General features: G+C 40.6%; 1 protein-coding gene across 2 annotated transcripts in view; it reads right to left on the reverse strand.

The window, feature by feature from the left end:
- Nucleotides 1-22,475, reverse strand: part of ARAP2 (ArfGAP with RhoGAP domain, ankyrin repeat and PH domain 2) — a 209,596-nt gene that overhangs the window by 103,405 nt on the left and 83,716 nt on the right. For both annotated transcript variants that reach the window (XM_006128750.5, XM_025187574.3), the window contains exon 10: nucleotides 705-820. In XM_006128750.5, the coding sequence (XP_006128812.3) occupies nucleotides 705-820 (116 nt within the window). The remainder of the gene's footprint in view (nucleotides 1-704; nucleotides 821-22,475) is intronic.

Genomic DNA, 22,475 nt, shown 5'->3' on the forward strand with positions numbered 1-22,475 from the left:
TCAGTGAATCAGAATCAGAGTTTCAATGAAACTGGAAATTATGTTTGCTTTTCAGCCTCCTGATCCTAGATTAAGATCCAGAAATCCAAGCAGAGGAATAGGAAAAAGGGCAACGATTTCTCTATATTACTGATGTTTCATTTCATTTCAAGTACAATAGTTTACAATGGCATTCCTTAAAAAGGATTCAATATCTGTATTAGTACTCATGATTTTGTTTCCAATAGCATTTACCATGGAACATAATAAAGTGCCTATGAGCTTCAATGGGAAGTTCTTGAAATGATTGTCATATGATCCTTTTAAGGAATAAATTAATAGCTAATTAAATGGACAAAGTACTCTTTCAGTGACGCCTTTACTTGACATTTTATTTATTTTCAAGAAAAAGACTTTACAGTAACCACTCCTTTTCCTTTACCCTTTCTTAGAATGCAACCACACATTGAAACTCAAAATTATAACAATAAGAATTTGTAAGGCCTGTGACATCTAATAGACACTGTACTTGGAAAGGGATGTAACAGATAAAAAAAACAGCCAAAGAAATAAATCTTACAACTATATAAAAACACTTAAATAATTTAAATTACTGAAATCTTTACCAAAAGTGAGTAAGGTCCATTTTAATGCAAAGCAAACTTTTCCAGAATTTACTACCGGTTCTGAAATTTTTGATACATAAAAATGTCAATAGTTCTTACCTAAAGCTTTTATAGGGAGTGATTAGTTCAAAAGACTGTTTTGCTGTCTTGTCCACTTGTTTTACATTTGCCACGTTCATAGGGATCGCAGTGATACCAAACCCAGTCTTAAAATCCTAAAGGCAGGAGGGAGAGGAAGGAAGAGGAAAAAAAAAAAGATTACATTCTTTAGTCATCAGAAAAGGATGCAAAATCATATCAACTGTTAACAAGCTCTTCTTCAATGCATTGAGAGAGAACTAAAAATACAAGAAATACATTCCTAAAATTACTTTTCCATGTACGCAATTCCTCTAGTTTCTAGAAGAATGTTATTTGATCATAAGTGGGAGAGTAAATGTTTTGTGCAGCTGAATGGAGATAAAGTGGACTAAGAAAAGTCTCCTGTATTAAAACATGATTCATACTACACATGATTTACTGGATTAAATTTGCTAAACTCAGTTTCTACAATGCAACTATGTATTTCCTTATAGATATAAATATGGGTACAGGTTAGACCTCCCTGATCTAGCAGCCTCCAGACCTGACTGGTATCAGATGAGGGGTTTTGCCAGACCAAGAGAGCTCATTTCTGGCCACATACCCATCCGCACCCATCCCCACCACCGCCCCTCATTGAAACCTGGGCCAGCTGCCAGCTGAGCCTACTACTGGCCCCACTGGTAAATTCTAGTTCATGAACATTTGGCTAGTTTAGCCATTGATCTGTTGATTAATTTGGGCAAATCATTTCACCTCCCTGTGCCTCAGCTTCTCAATTTATAAACTAGAGTCAGTAATTCTTGCCTTTGAAATGACCTTTAGCTGAAAAACTGCTATACAGATACTTAATAGTATAATCAGTGGTCCTATTATAGATGGTTAACATGGGCTTAAATTCTATTTTAAAAAAACAAAATTGAGCAGTAAAATGAAAGTTAATCAAAAGTATAAACATATCATAGAATAATAATAGGACTGGAAGGGACCTCGAGAGGTCATCGAGTCCAGCCCCCCACCCTCAAGGCAGGACCAAGCTCCATCTACACCATCCCTGACAGATGTCTATCTAACCTGTTCTTAAATATCTCCAGAGAGGGAGATTCCACCACCTCCCTTGGCAATTTATTCCAATATTTGACCACCCTGACAGTTAGGAATTTTTTCCTAATGTCCAATCTAAACCTCTCCTGCTGCACTTTAAGCCCATTACTCCTTGTCCTGTCCTCAGAAACCAAGAGGAACAAATTTTCTCCTTCCTCCTTGTGACACCCTTTTAGATATTTGAAAACCGCTATCATGTCCCCCCTTAATCTTCTTTTTTCCAAACTAAACAAGCCCAGTTCATGAAGCCTGGCTTCATAGGTCATGTTCTCTAGACCTTTAATCATTCTTGTCGCTCTTCTCTGTACCCTTTCCAATTTCTCCACATCTTTCTTGAAATGTGGCGCCCAGAACTGGACACAGTACTCCATCTGAGGCCTAACTAGTGCAGAGTAGAGCGGCAGAATGACTTCACGAGTTTTGCTTACAACACACCTGTTGATACAACCTAGAATCATATTTGCTTTTTTTGCAACAGCATCACACTGTTGACTCATATTCAACTTGTGGTCCACTATGACCCCTAGATCCCTTTCTGCCATGCTCCTTCCTAGACAGTCGCTTCCCATCTTGTATGTATGGAGCTGATTGTTCCTTCCTAAGTGGAGCACTTTGCATTTCTCTTTATTAAACCTCATCCTGTTTACCTCTGACCATTTCTCTAACTTGCTAAGGTCATTTTGAATTATGTCCCTATCCTCCAAAGAAGTCGCAACCCCACCCAGTTTGGTATCATCTGCAAACTTAATAAGCGTACTCTCTATCCCAATATCTACATCATTGATGAAGATATTGAACAGTACGGGTCCCAAAACAGACCCTTGAGGAACTCCACTTGTTATCCCTTTCCAGCAGGATTTAGAACCGTTAACAACAACTCTCTGACTACGGTTATCCAGCCAATTATGCACCCACCTTATCGTGGCCCTATCTAAGTTATATTTGCCTAGTTTATCAATAAGAATATCATGTGAGACCGTATCAAATGCCTTACTAAAGTCTAGGTATATGACATCCACCGCTTCTCCCTTATCCACAAGGCTCGTTATCTTATCAAAGAAAGCTATCAGATTAGTTTGGCATGACTTGTTCTTCACAAACCCATGCTGGCTATTCCCTATCACTTTATTACCTTCCAAGTGTTTGCATATGATTTCCTTAATTACCTGCTCCATTAGCTTCCCTGGGACAGACGTTAAACTGACTGGTCTATAGTTTCCTGGGTTGTTCTTATTCCCCTTTTTATAAATGGGCACAATATTTGCCCTTTTCCAGTCTTCTGGAATCTCCCCTGTCTGCCATGATTTTTCAAAGATCATAGCTAAAGGCTATGTTTGTACTATAATTGTTAAGTAATAATTGTATTACAGAAGGGAACACAAGTTTTGGCACTGTACACATATAAACTAGCAAAGATTTCTCCTGTGACAAAAAAGTTTGTAATATTCATTTTATAGCAGAAACTAAGAGTATAAATCATTGAAACTCCATTTCAATTAAAGCTGCTTAATTAATTGTAAGGGTAAAAACTGTTTGTTTTTCCACAAGACTGACACACAAAAAATCCCAACCCTCCTTTAAATTGTTCTAAGTTTTAAAGCTAAAAAGGCACTGTGTTCGATTCCCTTCTCCATCACAGACTTCTTATGCAACCTTGGACAGGTCACTTGGGCTCAGGTCCTCAAAGGTATTCAGGCACGTAACTTCTGTTTCTGCCAAAGTTCTTCAGTGATAAAATAGGGTTAATAGCATTGTCCTACATCATAGGTGCATTGTGAGGATAAATACATATGATGCACAGGTAATTTGTAATTGAGGGGCCAGATATGTACTATAGATTGCAAGATAGAGAAGAATAAATATAAATAAAATATGGCCTAGACACTACTTGGTAAGTGTTACTATGATTCTAAGATATCCTATAACTAAAATTTATGAAAGTGGCATGATTCTTTTTTGTTTGTTTGTTTGTTCTTACGCTTTCACCAGCTCATAAAAGACAGTCTTGCTTAAACAGTAGATATTGTGAAAGGTGGGCACTTCACAGCACTCAGAGAAATATCATAAAAGGTTCTTTACCAACATTAGGGTTGCCAGGTGTCCGGTATTTGCAGCCTCTGTCCAGTTAAAAAAAAAAAAAAAAAAAAAAAAGGGAAAAAAAAAGACCATACCAGACATGTAAAATTCTTCCCCTGTCACGTCTGGTGGGGGTATTTAAAGGCGCAGCAACTTTTTTCTCAACAAGTTTGGTCCCCCCCCCCTTTTTTTTTTCTCCTCAACCAATTTTTTCCCCGCCACGTTCGGTATTTTTTGTGAAAGTATCTGGCAACCCTAACCAAAACACTCGGACTTATTAGAAGTATTTCGTTTCATGTTAGACACTATGAATCCTTCTTATAAGTGTGAAAAATTTTATTTCCTTTCCCATTTGTTTAACCACCTATTAAGTTTTGTCTTAAAAGATTACAAGTTCTTTTGAAGGGTTACCTTACTGTTTATCTGCACAGCATCTAAGAAAGTGGAACTACTATCCTAGTAAGGCCTCTAGGTTAGACCTTACTTTATGATAAAGTAATATAAATGATATAAGAAGTCATTTCAAACATTTACCTACTCAGGCCTTAACCCTCATAACCTTACATAAAGAATAGCCCTACCGAAGACAGTAGAACTACTTCTATGCATTAAGTTAGCAAGTGCATAATCACTTGCATAACTGGATTTTGGCAAGAGAATCTAGAAAGGGGCAGCAACTGAGGAATCAGTAACATACTTTTCAGATTAGACTAATAAGGGTAACATAACATGCTATAAGTGACAAGGAGTCCTGTAGCACCTTATACAGGATGCATCTGACAAAGTGGGTCTTTGCCCACGAAAGCTTATGCTCCAATACATCTGTTAGTCTATAAGGTAATACAGGACTCCTTGTCGCTTTTGCAGATCCAGACTAATACGACTACCCCTCTGATACAAAACATGTGGGCACTTCACAGCACTCAGAGAAATATCATAAAAGGTTCCTTACCAATATTAGGGTTGCCAGGTGTCCGGTATTTGCGGCCTCTGTCCAGTAAAAAAAAAAAAAAAAAAAAAAAAAAGACCATACCAGACATGTAAAATTCTTCCCCTATAAATCAGTTACCACATGCCTTCCTCACGTTGAGCAACACTCAATTTGCTAACTGTACAGCATTCTGCAGTTGGTATAAACCACGTTTTGTGAGTGTCACATACTGCAGAATCAAGGTTCAGAAATTATAAGCTGTCTCAATTGCAGAATTGCTCTTTACTTCACTCTGGGGAGTTTGAACTGGGTGTGGGGAGGAAAATAGTGCTCCTCTTCGAAAGATATATTAATTCATTTTAAGAGTGTGAGAGGACAATAGGACCATTCAAGTGCCTGTCAGAATGCACAGACAGCGAAGATCAAGTATCTCCTCTCTAGAACAAGAATCGTTGTATCCCTACAGATTGAAAGCTCATTGCTCAGGTTTACATTAAAACAGTATGTTAGATTTTCTCAGCAATGGAAGAAAAAGTGTAAGAACATTTAAAATATAGAGGGAAAAGCAAAGTTTCTTAATTAGAAAAGTCTGATACATTTGTATTTTGGGGCATATATTTGGAGGAGAAAAAAAGGGTGTGTGTCTTGGATGAGAAAATGTTTTTATAAGTTATATGTATACCAAGAGAACAAAAATATCACAACATAAATCTCAATTATACACTCATGACTCTAGGAAAAGGGAGCTATCCACGAAATAAGACAATGGGAACCCAGCATATTTTCTGTAGTAAATAGTAATTTTCCAGCAGCAGGAATCATTAGAACATATGATTCCCATTGCCATTGATTCAGAAGTCTTTATAAAACACAACTTAGAAAAATCTTCTATCCCCACATCTAAATCAGCACAAGAGCACACACAATAAATAAATAGAAAAATATCTCATATGTCTGCCAAATTGCTTTTAATAAATTATGATAGTTCAAGGTAAATATTTACAAATGAGTGAAGTCAGGCTCCTACATCCAAATTTAGATATCTAAGACGTCTTATTTTCAAGAAAAGTTGAACATTCACAGCTCAAAAAATAAGCAACAAAGTATCTGGGTCAAAGGTCATGCAAGATACTTATAGCATATTTGCGGTAGAAGAAAAGTCTTGTGGCTTCAAGTTAAATATATTCTTTGCCCACAAAACCATTCTTCCTCTCAAAGGGAGCATAGTCAGCCATATGCAACCTTACATTTAATTCACTTTTGTTTGGCATTTCCAGTTACCAGCTCAGTTCCCCTTTTGCAAACTTGTCTGAGCCCACAAACTCCAGATCTGTGGTGCTTTAAACTTTACAAGCGGTTTTGTAAGGTTATTTAAAAGTTATAAATAGCTGTGTTTCAGTGTGTTCTAGCTTTCACTGAACATACCATTATTTCTGCATGGGTTAGTCTGTTGAAAGACTTATAAGAGAAAGTTAAATTGCACAGTAAAAAAAAAAATCCCCAGAATATGTCCCTTTCATTGATTCTTTATGATGTATGATGACAACCTCAAAAGTTGATTCAAAAGAATCAAACAACTTTACTTGGTAATTTTTCAATTAGAAATATCGGTCCTAAATTCCCTGCTTTTTACTGGATGACAAGAGGGATAAAGATGACACCACAGAAGATTGAAAACTTAATAGCAGCTTTAATGAGAGAAGAGACTTGAATGTGTAGATTGGAGAGTTACAGCAGAATGAGAAGGAAAAAAAGGCTTATTGCAGGTTTTTATTCTAGCCTGCTTTACTCACACATGGCAAAATGGAGGGGTCAGAAGGAAGGGAGGACAACTTTCTGAAAAAGATTCAATATCTCTTTCACCTGCAGTGAAAAGCTGGGAATGCTGAAGTTCCAGTTTTGGTCTGTTGTAGTACTGTCCTGATCAACTTGTTTAGCCCTGTAGTCCAGTAAAAACCTTAAATTCAGCACTTGATATTTAAAAGGTTAAAAAAAATTCAAAAACTTACTGAGGAAAAAAAAATCTTCAAAATCCTCTTGACACTGTAAAAGAGTTCCAAAGGGGTAAAAATAAAGCTATTCTCATGATTTAGTTCACCTTTTTTATGGTCATGAAAAGCAGACTAAAATATGGTCTTCCCAATTTGTGAAACCATTCTATTTCCATTTTTCTTTTCCTAGTAGAATCTGTGACCTTTAAACTATTTTTAATCAATTCATTGCTTCAAAAGTATGATCTTGCATGTTTCCTTAGATTTACCATTGCTTTTTGGAGTAGCTCATTTAAGGTTTACTTTATGCAAGGATTGAGGAATTTACAGCAACCCTTCCTTCTGAAAACTAAAAGTTGCTTTGCCCTGGAAAACTGGATTCTATCCCTAGCTCTGGAACACAGTTCATATGCAACACTGGGCAAGTCACTTACACCACATTTTTCTGGATCCCTGACTTGAGGCCAAATGGAGAAGCGCAAGTGCAAGTAAACACTTAAAAGCTCTACTCTGAATATATTGAATTCTATATATTATCCAGTGTCAGGTCTTAAACACCTTACACCTTGGGCACACAAAACAAATAGATACTCTTAATGTTTCTGTGTCTCATTTCACCATTTGCAAAATGGAGATAAAATTCATTCATCTCAGAGGGGTGCAGTGAAAATAAATTCATGTTTGTTAAGCAAATACTATAGGGATGTGTGCCACAGAAAAGCCCATGAGTAAATTAATAATTCTGTTTTCAGAAAAAGGTCTAAACCATGGACACTGAATCAGACATGGGTTCCACATTGAAGAATGAGAATAAAAAATATTGAATAGAGATAGTCCCCGACTTATGAAGGAGTTACGTACCAGGCACTTGGTCGTAACTTGATCTGTTCATAAGTCAGACCCCATTCATTTACATGTGACCACGCTGGATGGATCACGTTCATAACTCGGGGACGTGCTTAATGGGAGGTTAGTCGTAAGGATGAACAGTCGTAAATCGATGAGTTTGTAACCTAGGGACTACCTGTATCTGCTCACTAGGTAATCAACATCTGTCCTGAAAGGGGAAGGAGTACTGTGTGAAAAAATAGTATGCAATTATGTAACCCAAGACTATCATAAACACATAAGAGTATCAAAGTAAAAAATAAAAACGATTATCAAAGGTATCCGGTTTCTTACCTAAATTCTGACATATCCTAACTTCTGGATGCTTGACTTTGCAACCTTAATAATATTCTTTTAATGTAATTTGGATAGGAGATTTTCTAGATTTTAAGAAAGCAAACAGGAAAAAAAAATGTTCATCATATTGACACCCACATGGGTCATCATCAGGGTGTGAACCAAACCAATCTCCACCACTTGAGCAAACAGTAATTGATAGCCACCGGGGGTTGTAATCTCCATGTAAAGCAGCACTAGATGGTAGAGAGATCCATTGTCAAAGACTTTAGGACAGGGTGGGCATATCTGCTGTGCAAGGTTAGACCCTGGTGGGCCTCCGCCTTCATGTTTATCTGTGCCTTCACAAGTATTGGAGGATCACAGCTCAATGCATGCAGTGGAAAGCAACATCCTGGTCCATGATGCTCTTCCCAATGCTTGCATTGGCATTGAAATGTAAATACTCAGAATAAGCAATGATGTGGTATTCTCATCCTGAAAGCAATCAGAACCTATTAGTATAACATTAAGTTTGTGGTTTAAATAAAAGTGGTCTTGGGATCAGCCACAATGCTTTCTGGAGATTCCCGAAGGAACACAATACTGCCTTGTACTTTAGTGATGAGTTAGACTGAACGGGAGGTTGCTAATACCTAGTAGTTGCCCAAACATTCCACCCATATTTGCTTTTAATTCCCTTTCAGCCAGGAGAGAGAAACAACCTAACACTGTCTGGGTGCCATGAATGAGAGACAAAACTGTATGTCAAAGGCAGACTGATGACACTGCAGACCAAACCATCTTGACAGCTTCCCAATTTTATACAAATGGTGAACAGGAGGGAAGATTTAATAGATCCTTGTGCCACCCCATGAGAGAGAGATTGGCACAGATGAACAATTCCAACTGGTAAAACTATTGTAATTTCCTGCCAGCAGGGTTTCTTTGTAACATGTGGAATACTCTGAATTCAATAACACATTAGGTAATGGGTATGAAGAAATGCGATTGTGTTATGCCTGTTTTGTTTTTTCCATTTGGCAGACATGAAATGGTATTGAGATGGATGAACTAGTTAAACAAAAATAAATACACAGCACTTAACAGAGAAAGTCCAGGATACATTAAAGACATTCAACAGTGGGTGTGTATCAGGAATGTCCACTGTGCTGTTTTTAGCCCCATGTGTAGAGTGCACCCACATTCCATTTTATTTCTCACCCGCCCAACTTTTTTGGCATAACTGGGCATTTACCCCCTTTGCTCTCCAAATGAAATAAAAGCAGTTTTGCCAAAAACTGGGGTGTGACCCTTGCTGGGGCACAGAGGAATGTGCAGGGACAGAAAGGGCTAGTGGCAATGCCAGCCATGTGCGGAAGGAGATCTATGGAGAGAAGCTCATCTGGGACAGCGGTGCAAAGGCAACATGGGGCCTTGGGCCGGTTCTTCATGCAGGGACTAGATGGGGTCTTTGGGGAGGCTCTGGGAGGGCCAGAAGAGTTCAGGCTAGCCCCACACACCAGCAGGTAACAGGGAGGGCATTGGGGTACTGTACTCACTGGGAGAGTCGGGAGTCATCAGGAGGACCCTCCTGTAGTGTCCAGTTTACCCTTTCAGAAAATACGGTCATCCTACCTACGAGCCTGAGTTAGTTGGACACAGACTCAGACTACTCACTGCAGCATTTATTTTTTTGTTTGTTTGTTTTTTGCAACACAGTCATACCCTAACCATAGAATCAGAGTTGGAAGAGACCTCAGGAGGTCACGGATCCAACCCCCACTAAAAGCAGGACCAATCCTAATGAAATCATCCCAGCAAGGCTTTGAAAAGCTGAGACTTCAAAACCTCCAGGGATAAAGATTCCATCACCTCCTAATGTAACCCATTTCAATGCTTCACCTCCCTTCTAGTGAAATAGTTTTTCCTAATATCCAACCCTTAATCTCCCCCACTGTAACTTGAGACCATTGTTCCCATTCTGTCATCTGTCAACACTGAGGACAGCCTCTCTCCATCCTCTTTGGAACCTCCCTTTAGGTAATCGAAGACTGCTATCAAATCCCCGCTCATTCTTCTCTTCTGTCTGCATCTCGTCATATGTCATGTGCTCCAGCCCACTAATCATTTTTATTGCCCTCTGCTGGACTTTCTCCAATGCATTCACATCCTTACTGTAATGGAGGAGGCAAAACAGAATTGGACACATTACTCCAGATGTGGCCTCACCAGTGCTGAATAAAGGGGAATACTCACTTCCCTAGATCTGATGGCAATGCTTCTACTATTATGCCATTAGCTTTCTTGACTACAAGGGCACACTGTTGATTCATATCCAGCTTCTCATCCATTTCAATTCCCAGGTCCTTTTCTGCAGAACTGCTACTGAGCCAATCGATCCCCATCCTGTAGCAGTGCTTGAGATTCTTCTGTCACAACTGCAGGACTCTACAACTGTCCGTGTTGAACCTCATCAGATTTCTTTTGGCCCAATCCTCTAGTTTGTCACTCAAGATCCTATCCCTGCCCTCCAGCATTATCTACCACTCCCCCTAGTTTAGTGTCATCTGCGAACTTGATGAGGGTATACTCCATCCCCTTTCCAGGTCACTAATAAAGATGCTGAAAACGACCCTTGGGGAACTCTACTTGATATCCACCACCAACCAGACATCGAGCTGTTGATCACTATCCACTGAGCCCAGATATCTAGCCAGTTTTCTATCCACCTTACAGTCAAGGTACATCAGATCACTGCCTTCCCTATAGCCACAAAGTCATTTTGCCTCATCATCACAGGCAATCAGATTGGTCAGATATGACTGCTCTTGGTGAATCCATGTTGAGTATTACGGATCACTTTCTTCTCTTCTAAGTGCTTCAAAATGGATTCTCCCCTAAGAGATCTAGATTGTGAATCAAGCAAAGCTAGTGATCCCTCTCTCTAGAACTTCTTCTCCGGTAGTTTTGCATTACACCCAACTAGTAAGTAACAGGTTCAAAACAAAGGCAGAGTAACTGCATCCACAAAAAATTACTGAATAAGCCAAAAGCTATTGGTACAAAACAAATATATACACCAGTGACCAGGAATTTTGTTTTGGAAGCATAGGGGCTTTTACTCATTTCTTACAGGCAGAGAGGTTTCAAAAATTTTAGCACCCATGTCCTACACATAACAGTAACTCTATAGTCTTTTTATTTTCTCTTTGGCAAGAAGAAAATGTGCTTGTTTCATGGTTCAGAAATTAAAACTGGATATTTTAAATGGACTGGCAATTTTTCCCTATGATCTGGATTTCCCTAAGTTTTAGTTACCTCCAGATAGGTATAAAATTAAACAACAGGACTGAATCTGAACTTTTCTTTTCAAGATCATCATATCTATATAATCTTTTTATTTACTCACTTTTAATTAAAAAAAATATTTCACAAAGCATGCAGCTCATCCACAAACAACCCTTAATATAGAAGTGAAATAGAGCCCATTTAGCTTAAAACTATGCCTGGTACATCCCATTTGGCAGGTCTTTAAAACTCATCTCCAAATTAAAAACACAGACTTGCTATTCTAAGAATCAAGAAGTGAAAAGCTGCACCTCAGATGGGGTTTTGAATGTAGTTGAATAAAAGTAGAGACTACCCAGAAGGATCAAAATACACATAAGGGGAACTCCTGCTTTTAGATGATGGTGGTTTTCATCTTATCTTTTCCAAAACTCTTTTCCCAGCAGACACAAATCCTTTAGCACAACTTCTTTGTGATTTCAGAAACCCTTGCTAATTGCAAGTGCTTCGGAAATCTCATTTACTAATGAGATGTATTTTGCATGTGTACCTACCTGTACCTTTTCCAGCAGAGAGTGTTATTAACCAAAACTAGCAATGCTGATTTCAGGGTGCTAACTCTGTTTGGCATCTTTTTTGTATCTTTGTGGTTTTATGCCATAGACAAATATCCTCAAGCATAATAATCATGACTGGTCCCTCTGAAATATATGATGGGAATTATGTCTGCCTATGTTTTAATATCAAATTATAAAATATGGTAAATTATTATTCTCTTAGATGTATTCACATATTTGATCGGTACAATAGAATTTCATGAATGATCTTTATATGTTCTCTATGTCAGCAATTTCATAGTTCAATTTTATTTCCAGTAGTCAAGTAAGCTGAAGTGATGTTACAGAGCTCCTCTTCAGAAGAGAGACTGTTCACGTACTGTATTCTCTACAAGGTTCAAGACAAATCAAACACTTTTGTTTAATGAGCATAATAAACATGCTGAAAACAAGTCAGAGACAATGGGAAGATGAAAATTGGCAGAGACAATCAACAGAGCTACTTGGACAGTTAAATGAGATAATAGAAGCTTTCTCCTTTTTCAAAAATACTTCTTTCAAATACTTAAAACTTGGTGCTGGCACTCTTCTCACATTAAAGCAATCTCCAGAACACAGAAAAAGTTTCCACACTTTTTGTTCATATCAAACACAGGACGTATTACTAAAAAACTAAGAATACCTTAACAATAGGAAAATTATATTCCCCACTTATAGGCTAATGTGCTTTCTATGGTTTAAGATAGCACAAATACAGAGTTCCTTTGCTTTCCTCTTTGACAACATAAAGACAAAATACTATACAGAAACTTCTCTCTTTCTTCCTCTCTTCATTTATCTGCCAGGAGCTTACCTCTTGCCATTTTATGAATAGGGACACCACAGGGAGTTGCAAGACCTAGGATAAGCTACAGCACAGTGACTCCCTAGAAGCATGACAATTCTACCTGCCTCATACTTTCTTTCACTTCTCAACCTTTCACCCCAGCTACTTTAACAAAAGGGCGTGAGAATCAAAACTTGCTCATCTGAGTTTCAGTTTTCATGCATATGTATATGGTATTTTTGATCACTAACTAAATTATTTTAAGAGCATTAATACTAACTGTGTAATGTAGTGAATGGAAGTGTAATTTTTGCATGAAACTTTTCAGATTTACCACCTTAACATTTATTAATGTGGGTGTGTAAACAATATTCATACTCTTAACCATATTAAAAGCTGGAGTTGCATACCTTAGAGCAATTTTGACCCCTAGTGTAGACCTGGCCTTATAGACAAATGGTGGCATCACCCCAATATCTCTGGATACCAAACAGAATGAGTTAAACAAAGCAACAACTACCCTGTACATCACGGTTTAGTACTATACAAAAGATTATCATCATGATGTCTTTTAGGGCTCGTATTACAAAGGATAACATTGTTAAAAACAGAGAAGCAAGGACAAAACTGTGAAGGTTTTTATAGATCTAAAAGATCATCTCACAGAGATGATCGTGCAACCAGACTGTACTGAGCCAGAATTACAGTTATACAACTGGTTTTCAGAATCTCACCAATAGCATTTAGTAGCAACTGGCAGGAAGAAAGACACTTAAAAAATAAGTGTTACAATGATCTTAGAGGACTGGAAAGAAACTCTTCAACACCAGAAAGACATGGCAAATACAGACAGTAAACACAGTTGAGGGGCAGACAATATAGTTTGCACATCAGGGTATTGTAATTTCAAATACAGTGCTGACCTAGAATCTAGGAATGAATTGCTGGCCCCATGGAAGTAAATGACAAAGGCTCCCCCTCTACATCCTACAAAACTCCATTCAGGCTTCATTGTGCATACAGAAAATATGTAGAACCTCAAGCTTTCAAAATCAGAAGGGCAAGCAGTTAATACAGAAATATCACAAGGCATATTGGGATTCATTTTTAAGCAGTCTCCATGCACTGATATCTATAAATGTGTAGACAATAGCTAGTATGAAAATCTCTGAACAGCTAGCACCAGAGTCATGCAGAACTTTGATGTGATAGCATCTTCTGGTTTTGTGGCAAAGATGCACTCTATTAACCTTTTTTTTTTCTTCCTCTAAATTCCAGTACAGTTCCTCCTGCATGTATGAGGACACATATTTTTCTGATGTTCTATACCATGGTATGGACATAAGAATGAAAATGAATAGTACAATGAATAGTCAACAGGAGAGTTTGTACTAATATTAGCATTTAGCAGCAAGAACTTCAGTGAAGTCATTCAAGTTTTATACAATTTATTTCTGTGTTTTTTCCCCAAGAATGGCTGTTTACTAGTGCAACTATAAACATGGTTCATTTCTTGTTAAGCTCATCCTGAAGTAATATTTGAAAGACTGAATATTAGATGTCAGTAGTAAAAATGAACAAAGGAAGTAGATGGTGATATTAGGGATGTAAGCGACTAATTGACTACTCGACTATCCAATAAGCAAAAGTGTATCGGACAGTCGACACACTAGTCAACTAGCTGCTTCCCCCGCACTTGCTATCTCTATCTCAAATAGGCAGTGGGAGAGGGAGGAGGAAGAGGAGAGAGTGCTGGGAGGAGCTGGCTTAAAAGCCAGTTTCCCCCAGCTGCAGCTCCGTGGGAGGGGGCAGAGGTGCAGCGATGGCATTCCAACTTTGAAATGCACAAGAGTCCCAGCGGAAGCTCTTGTACATTTCAAAGATTGAAATACCACATGGAGAGCTTCTGCTTTGAAATGTACAAGAGCCCCAGCAGCAAGTCCCTTGCTGATCCCAGGCTCCATGCAGCACTTCCTCTTTGAAATGTACAAGAGCCGGTGCTGGATCTCTTGTACATTTCAAAGAGGAAGCGCCCACATGGAGCCCAAGGTCAGTGGGACTCTCCGCTGGCCCCAGGCTCCACAAGGTGTTTCAATCTTTGAAATGCACAAAAACCCCTACTGGGGCTGTTGTACATTTCAAAGGCAGAACACGCTAGTCCTTATTGACTAATCAAATAGTTGATGGAAATCCCATCGACTATTTGATCAGTTAATCGAAATTTAACATCCATAGGTGATATACTACAATATTTACTCTTTTACTCCATTCATTTTAAGAGAAAGAGGGGAAATTGGCAATTTGGAAAACTACAGAAAGATGACAGATTAACCAGAAAAACAACTTACTAGAATTAGAGTAAAGAATGTATACCACAGATGCATCCTATCTAACATCATAAAAATTAGTACATTTACAAAGAGCCATATCATCCATTCACATATGGAGACATGTGGAAGATAACAAAATAGATACAATTGTGACCTCTCTAAGGGTATGTCTACACTACCACCCTAGTTCGAACTAGGGTGGTAATGTAGTCAACCGGAGTTGCAAATGAAGCCCGGGATTTGAATTTCCCAGGCTTCATTTGCATGTTGCCGGGCGCCGCCATTTTTAAATGTCCGCTAGTTCGGACTCCGTGCTGCGCAGCTACACGCGGCACGAACTAGGTAGTTCGGACTAGGCTTCCTACTCCGAACTACCGTTACTCCTCCTCGTGGAATGAGGCGTAACGGTAGTTTGGAATAGGAAGCCTAGTCCGAACTACCTAGTTTGTGCTGCGTGTAGCCGCGCGGCACGGAGTCCGCACTAGCGGACATTTAAAAATGGCGGCGCCTGGCAACATGCAAATGAAGCTCGGGAAATTCAAATCCCAGGCTTCATTTGCAACTCCGGTTGACTACATTACCACCCTAGTTTGAACTAGAGTGGTAGTGTAGACATACCCCAAGATATTAGTTTTTCTCCTTACAGAAACCCCACAAAAGTAGAAAAATGATTGGGTAGTCTGACTCTCTGCATTTGTGGCCTGTGCTATTCTCTGCACCAGCAGCATGTCTGGCTACCAAGGACTCCTCCCTCTCCACATGACTGTGCTCACAGCAATTTAATACTGCTTCAAACGGCATTACAACTTTGCATATGTTCAGTGGTGGCCCATCAATACAGGCAACCTAGGCAGTTGCCTACCGTGCCAAGATAAACAGCCGTTAAGGACTTTGGAGGCGGGGGTGCCGATCGCACATTTTGCCTAGGGCTCTAGTTGCCGGCAGCTCATCTAGGGCTCCTCCTGCATATGTTTCTGCCGGTTATACTGATTTAACAGGGAAACACATGCCCTAGTGGCTGTTCAACTACTCCCCTTTCCTGCCATTTTATTCATGGTGTATCAGATGAGTATTTGAGTTCCATAGAAGGATGTTCCATTTCTCTTCCAGATAGCTTTCAAAGCCCCTGAACCTTCCTGGTCTGCAGTATTTGCATATTGTTTCAAAAATGAAGTGTGAAATAAACATCCTCACCAAAATCTCTTCATGAAATAACAGCTGCACAAGGCAGAGTTGGAACTGAAATGCACTGTATCTCAGTATCTGGCAACAGCCATCAGCCAACCCTGCTTGAAGGATTTTTTTTAAACTCAATCATAAATTCACCACCATGGTGCAACTATTTCCATCTCACCATTTGGAAGCACCTTTCATGACTGTTTAGGTCTAACTAAATAACTAGATCCTATTTTGCAACAGAACACATCAGTACTGAGCCCCAGGCACTGAAGAGCAACCCCCTTGTGGAAAGCATCCTGAAGGGTACTTTAAAAAGAGTGTTGTACTCTAATTACACAATGGCATTGAATAATGGATGATCCCGTTATCCTTAAAATAGTTGATTATAGGCTAAAATATCAAAAGTCAAAAAGGCTTCATTGTGAATATAGTTAATTAGCTAACCAGTGCACTCTTTAGGTTAAAGCTGAGAAAAATCTATGGCTACTTTTACTTTACACTCTCCGGAAATATAAAGTAAAACTGGTTATATAAAGATAAATATAAAGATAAAACATACAAGTTATGACTGTTACAGACAGCACTAAACTATATGCAAAACATTAAGAGATACATTTAATTTAAATAATAGATGTAGCATAGCAGTGTTTTATGAGGCAATAATTCAGTTTGACTTGATAAAGTTCAAGATCATTGCGGTAGCAAGTTTACCAGCAAGAGTCTTGGAATACTGCTGAGAAAGCACAGTACGGTTCTCCCTTTATTGTTAGTATGCTGTATATCTTAAATATCCCTTCCACAAGCAATGAGAGTGCTTTATTTATTCAGACTGAAGTGTGGACACTGGAAAAAATATCCACTATAGAAAATAAGACATAACAATAGTGGTGCATGGTAAGTTGTCAACTGGAACACCATATAAAATGGAACAGCAGCGACAATAAGAGAGTCATGTACAGAAGTTCAAAAGATAAAAATACATCAGTGCTTAATATTCACAGTACTTTAAATAAATAAAAATCTAAAGACTTTCCTTAAAGTAGATCAACTTCTAGCTGACTGAAACTCAAATGGTCTACTCTTCAAGAAATGTTAGGGAAAGGGTCACCCTTTTTCCCCTGTTGTTTTCTCATTAGTCCAACAATGGCATCAACACCTCACGCTGCCCATGACCATGTTCTTCATACTCCAAGCATACAGTATCTCCTAACGTGACTGACTCTCCATTTTAAAAAAAATTACTAGATAATTAATGGGTATATGAAAAGCTCCTCCAGACAAGGGTGATAGAATTAAGGAAACACCCCAGCCACATCTGCAGTGAAGACAGAACAAAGAGACATCTCCATTAGCAGACAGAATGGAGAACTGCTCTTCCAAAGCCGCAACCATACTGAACCATGGGATACCAAAGCAGAGAAGCACTACCTGATGGGAAATCTCTCCTCCAGATGCTAATGAACCCAGGCCCACTCACACCCAAATTAGTCATTATCAGACCAATTCTAGTAATGGATCCTATTGATATCCAAAATACTGAAACTGCCTAGTTGCCTTGTGAGCTTGTTCAAGGTCCATTACCCATAGCCAGGTGTGATTAGTCTCTATTGTCTCACCTCTGTTTACCCATGAACAAATCCAGTGTCCTCCTCAAACGATTGTCCTGTCCTTATAAAAAAATCCTACCCTTGACCAAGAAAAACTGTTCTGTTGCCTGGATTTAAACTGCATCAGTTCCATTGAAACTTCATCTCCTGCCTGATCGTGCTGAGGGCTCGGCTCTGCTTGACTCCTGCCCTCTGAATCCCCAGCTACCATCACCAACTAGGAACCCCCATCAGTGCAAGCTCCAAGGAGTGGTGAGGTCTCTCTCTCTGTTCCCCCATCTCTCTCTAAGCATAGACTCCTGACCCTACCCTATGTAAACAGTTATATGGTTTGCTAGCCCCAACATTTGTAATCAGTTTCAAGTGAGATTTAATATTGGTAACTGTTTTGTGTGTTTGGTTCCGTATATATATATTGCTTCTCTCTCTTTTTCCCTCTCGCTCACTCTTCTTCGGAGATGTTGTTTTGGCTTCCCCATTCACTCTGCAACAATGTACCTAAACTAAAGATCCCTGTAATGCCCAAAAAACCTGTGGGGTTTGCTCATCACATGGTTTAACAACAGAATGATTGTGGTGTGAAAGTGGGAATAGGGAGGTGCTGAACCTAGGGGCACATAGGGATGGCAGCTTAAAGTGCTGTTAAATCCAGCCCACTGAGTTCAAAGGGACATGAGGGTACAGCATGGTATTGCTGTTAAACCAGCATGCTGAGTCCAGGGACAAATAAGGGTCAACTTGTGAGTGCTGATTAACCAGTCCTCTCAGACATGCTCTGTTAGTGGGTGTGAGTGTCCATATGTTTCTAAGGTGGGAAGAACCCTGTCCTGAGGAACATAGTTCCAGCAGGAGAGCTCTATTGGGAGGGGGAATTGGCAGGAGGGAGAATTCAACTCAATGTGAGAGCACAAGCAGCACACGGATAGAATCATTAACCTTCCCCGAACCCAGTAAGAGTAACCCTAATAAATGAGCATACCCCAGAGTAATGAGCAAATCTGGTAACATCATTAGTCTCCTAGCATGAGCATCATTAGTACCTGTCTGTGGACCCCCCCCTCCACTTGTTCCAAGATGCCATATAAAACACACTTTTACTTGTGTATTATGTTTGTCCAGTAATTCTTCTACTTACTGAGATTTGCGACATAATCATGGTAGTTTGATGCAACCATAGAGAAAGTGTACTTGAGTGTTCCACGGAATGCCATTTGAAATCAGACTTTTAGTCATAGGGCTTATCTTTATAGATTTATAAGGAACCGGGGAAACTTTTGGGATAGGGGGAGCCTATACAGGAAGGATGGGCTCCACCTAAACCAAAGTGGATCCAGACTGCTGGCAATAAACATTAAAAAGGTTGCAGAGCAGTTTTTAAACTAAGATATGGGGGAAAGCCGATTGGTGCAGAGGAGCACGTGGATTGGACAGAGACGTCCCTTAGAAGAGAGTCTATTGATAGAGATTCTCTAGGTCCATGGTCACCAACCCGTCGATCAGTCGATCGTGAGGCGTTCGGGCACCCCCACCCCCCATTTACCCCCCACTCCCGAGAAGCCCCACTACCTACCTCTAGTGTAGTGCCAGCTTCCCACAGGGTGGACAGAAGTCCTGTCTGAAGCCCTCGACACTTCCGGGGGTTCCAGAAGTGCGCAGGCTGCTCCCTTCCCACAGCTCTGTTGCATGCTAGAGGAGGGGACGTCGGCCCTGGAGGAGGAGTGCGGTGGCTTCCCTGTGCTGCCGGTGCCTTCCCTGTGCCACCGGCGCCGGAGGGGTGAGTCGAGTGCAGGGGTTTCCCTGCGCCACAGGAGCAGGGTTTGGCTGCGCCCCGGGAGAGGGGTTTGCCCCTGGGGCAGGCGCCCGCGGGGGGTTGGCCATGCTGCGGGGGGGGGGTTGGCCATGCCGCGCCACGGGAGAGGGGGTTTGGCCATAGGGCAGGCGCCCGCGGGGGTTTTGCCCTGCCACGGGAGGGAGGGGGTTGCTCCCGGGGCAGGCTCCCACGGGGGTTTAGCCCCGCCGCGGGAGGGGGGAGTTGGGCCTGGGACAGGTACAAGTGGGGTTTCCCTGCACTGCGGGAGGGGAGGAGGGAGTCAGGCCCAGAGGAGGCACATGCTGGCTTCCTTCTGGGGCGGGGGGGGAATCCTGGGAGGAGGCAGATGCAAAGGACTCTCTGCTGCCACTGGCACCCCGCCCCCTGTCCACACTCCCCGCTCCCCAGACCCGACTCTCCTGTCCTCAGCTACAGAACTATGTCCCCATTCCCATCCCTACTCCCTGAACTCTGTCCCCACTGGCACTCTGTCCCCTGCTGCAGAACCTTGTCCTCTGCCCTCCCAGCACTCTGTTTCCTCTCCCCTGCCCCCAGCCGCAGAATTCTGTCCCCACAAAATGTATAATTATAAATGCTTCATTTTAGATTTAAATAGCATGAATAAAAACCATACCATTTATTTCATAACTATAAATGCATGATTTTAATTGTATATATCGCATAATTTAAAAATAAAGTGTTTATCAGTGTGTGTAAGTAAGGGCTGGGAATAGCAACTGATGGACAGGAGGAGAATAGAGAGGATGGGGCTTCAAGGAAGGAGCGGGGCTTCAAGGAAGGGGCAGGACGGTAGATCTTCGCCTGTTCTAAGATTTAAAAAGTGATCTTGGGTATAAAAAGGTTGGAGACCACTGCTCTAGGTTTTAGTCAGAAGGAGAGGATGGAAAGGGATAAAGTATGGGCCAGATCAGATGAAAAACATTCACATAAAAAAGAATCTGACACATCAGAAAAGGGCAGACAAATAAACAGTGACAAGTTTTTAAAGTGCTTGTACACAAATGCTAGCAGTCTAAAAAATAAGATGGGTGAACTTGCTTCATGTTAAAGGAGGATACTGATATAATAGGCATTACAGAAACCTAGTGAAGAGAGGACAATTAATGGGACACAATCATTCCGGGGTACAAAATAGATCAGAAGGACAGAACAGGTCATGCAGGTGAGGGAATGGCACTATACATTGAGGGGGGTTTGGCTGCACCCCGGGAGAGGGGTTTGCTCCTGGGGCAGGCGCCCATGGGGGGTTGGCCATGCTGCGGGAGGGGGTTAGCCATGCCGCGCCACGGGAGAGGGGGTTTGGCCATAGGGCAGGCGCCCGCGGGATGTTGGCCATGCTGCGGGAGGGGGTTAGCCATGCCGCGCCACGGGAGAGGGGGTTTGGCCATAGGGCAGGCGCCCACGGGGGTTTTGCCCTGCCACGGAAGGGAGGGGGTTGCTCCCGGGGCAGGCTCCCATGGGGGTTTAGCCCCGCTGCGGGAGGGGGGAGTTGGGCCTGGGACAGGTACAAGTGGGGTTTCCCTGCACCGCGGGAGGGGAGGAGGGAGTCAGGCCCGGAGGAGGCATATGCTGGCTTCCTTCTGGGGCGGGGGGGGAATCCTGGGAGGAGGCAGATGCCTCCCTTGTCGAAATGCTGTGTAAACCTCATTTTTTGAGGAAGAGTGGGTTCGCCAAAAAAGCTGTGTCTAAACTACTTTCACTTTTGAAACCTCTGCTTTCGAAAGTGCAATCGGAAGAAGATATGCAAATTCCTGCAGAAGTTATACATCCTCTTTCCACTGTTCCATTTAGTCTAGATGAGCCCATAGAGGAAAAGTTTTTGAACTTCCACAACAAACACTAGGTTTTTGTAAGGTGTTACTTCCCCCTTCCTCCTAAAATCCTAATAATCACACAAAGAGTCAAAAATTTAGGATGCTTACAGCTGAGGCGGGTCCATCTTTTTCATTTAATTTTTGTTGCTTGAGCAAATGACAAGAACCACCTTGCCATACTTTTCTCTATATTCTTGGATGGCATCTTCAGTAAGTTCGATACACTGTTCTGTAACGTTATTTCAGATATAGAAATCACTTGTACAAAATAGGACTACTAATTTCCATTTCAGTGTGTAGTCGTGCCATTTCTCATGTTCAATCAGCTATTTTATATTATTTTAGTTTTTTTCACCCTTATTTTTGACATTTGAAGTATATAGTTTAAATATGCACAGAACATTTTCATTCAGGGCAAAGTAATTCAATGATTTCTCTTTGTGGATCATTCTGTGCTACACTGTTAGCAATAAGGAAGTTTGTAACTTGCTTACTGAATTCAAGAATCCATCTTCGAGTTTTTAATAGCATAAACACTGATTGATTTAGCAGCTCTCTCTGTTTTGTCTTGAATACCCAAAACATGGCAAAAATCAATCCGATGCTGAGGAATTGCTAGAAGACCAGGAACATAGATTTAATCTATCCTCACAGCTCCATTTTTATAGCAACCTTGTCACTTAAACAGTCTCCCTAGTTGGGTCACATTTGATGCTTCCACTTCAAAAGAAGAACAACTGGTCAATGGCACATTTGACTTTAAGGAATGCAAAAGGAGCAGATTTTGTGGACTTTTTGAGATCCACACCAATTATATCTTGCTACAGACTTGGATAATTTTAAAATAAAGTCAAAGGTTGAATGAACTAAAACAATAAGAATAGCCACTTGGTTTCATACCACTTCCTTCAAATTATGGCATATTAAATTAGACAAATGTAGGCCTGTCAAGCAATTAACAATATTAACCGTACCACTAAACAATAATAGAATATCATTTATTTAATAACTTCTGGATGTTTTCTACATTTTCAGATATATTTTTTTCAATTACAAAAGACAAAGTATACAGTGTTCAATTTATATTT

Source organism: Pelodiscus sinensis, chromosome 4 (assembly GCF_052426305.1).
Source record: "Pelodiscus sinensis isolate ZL-2025 chromosome 4, ASM5242630v1, whole genome shotgun sequence".
NCBI classification, from domain to species: Eukaryota; Metazoa; Chordata; order Testudines; family Trionychidae; genus Pelodiscus; species Pelodiscus sinensis.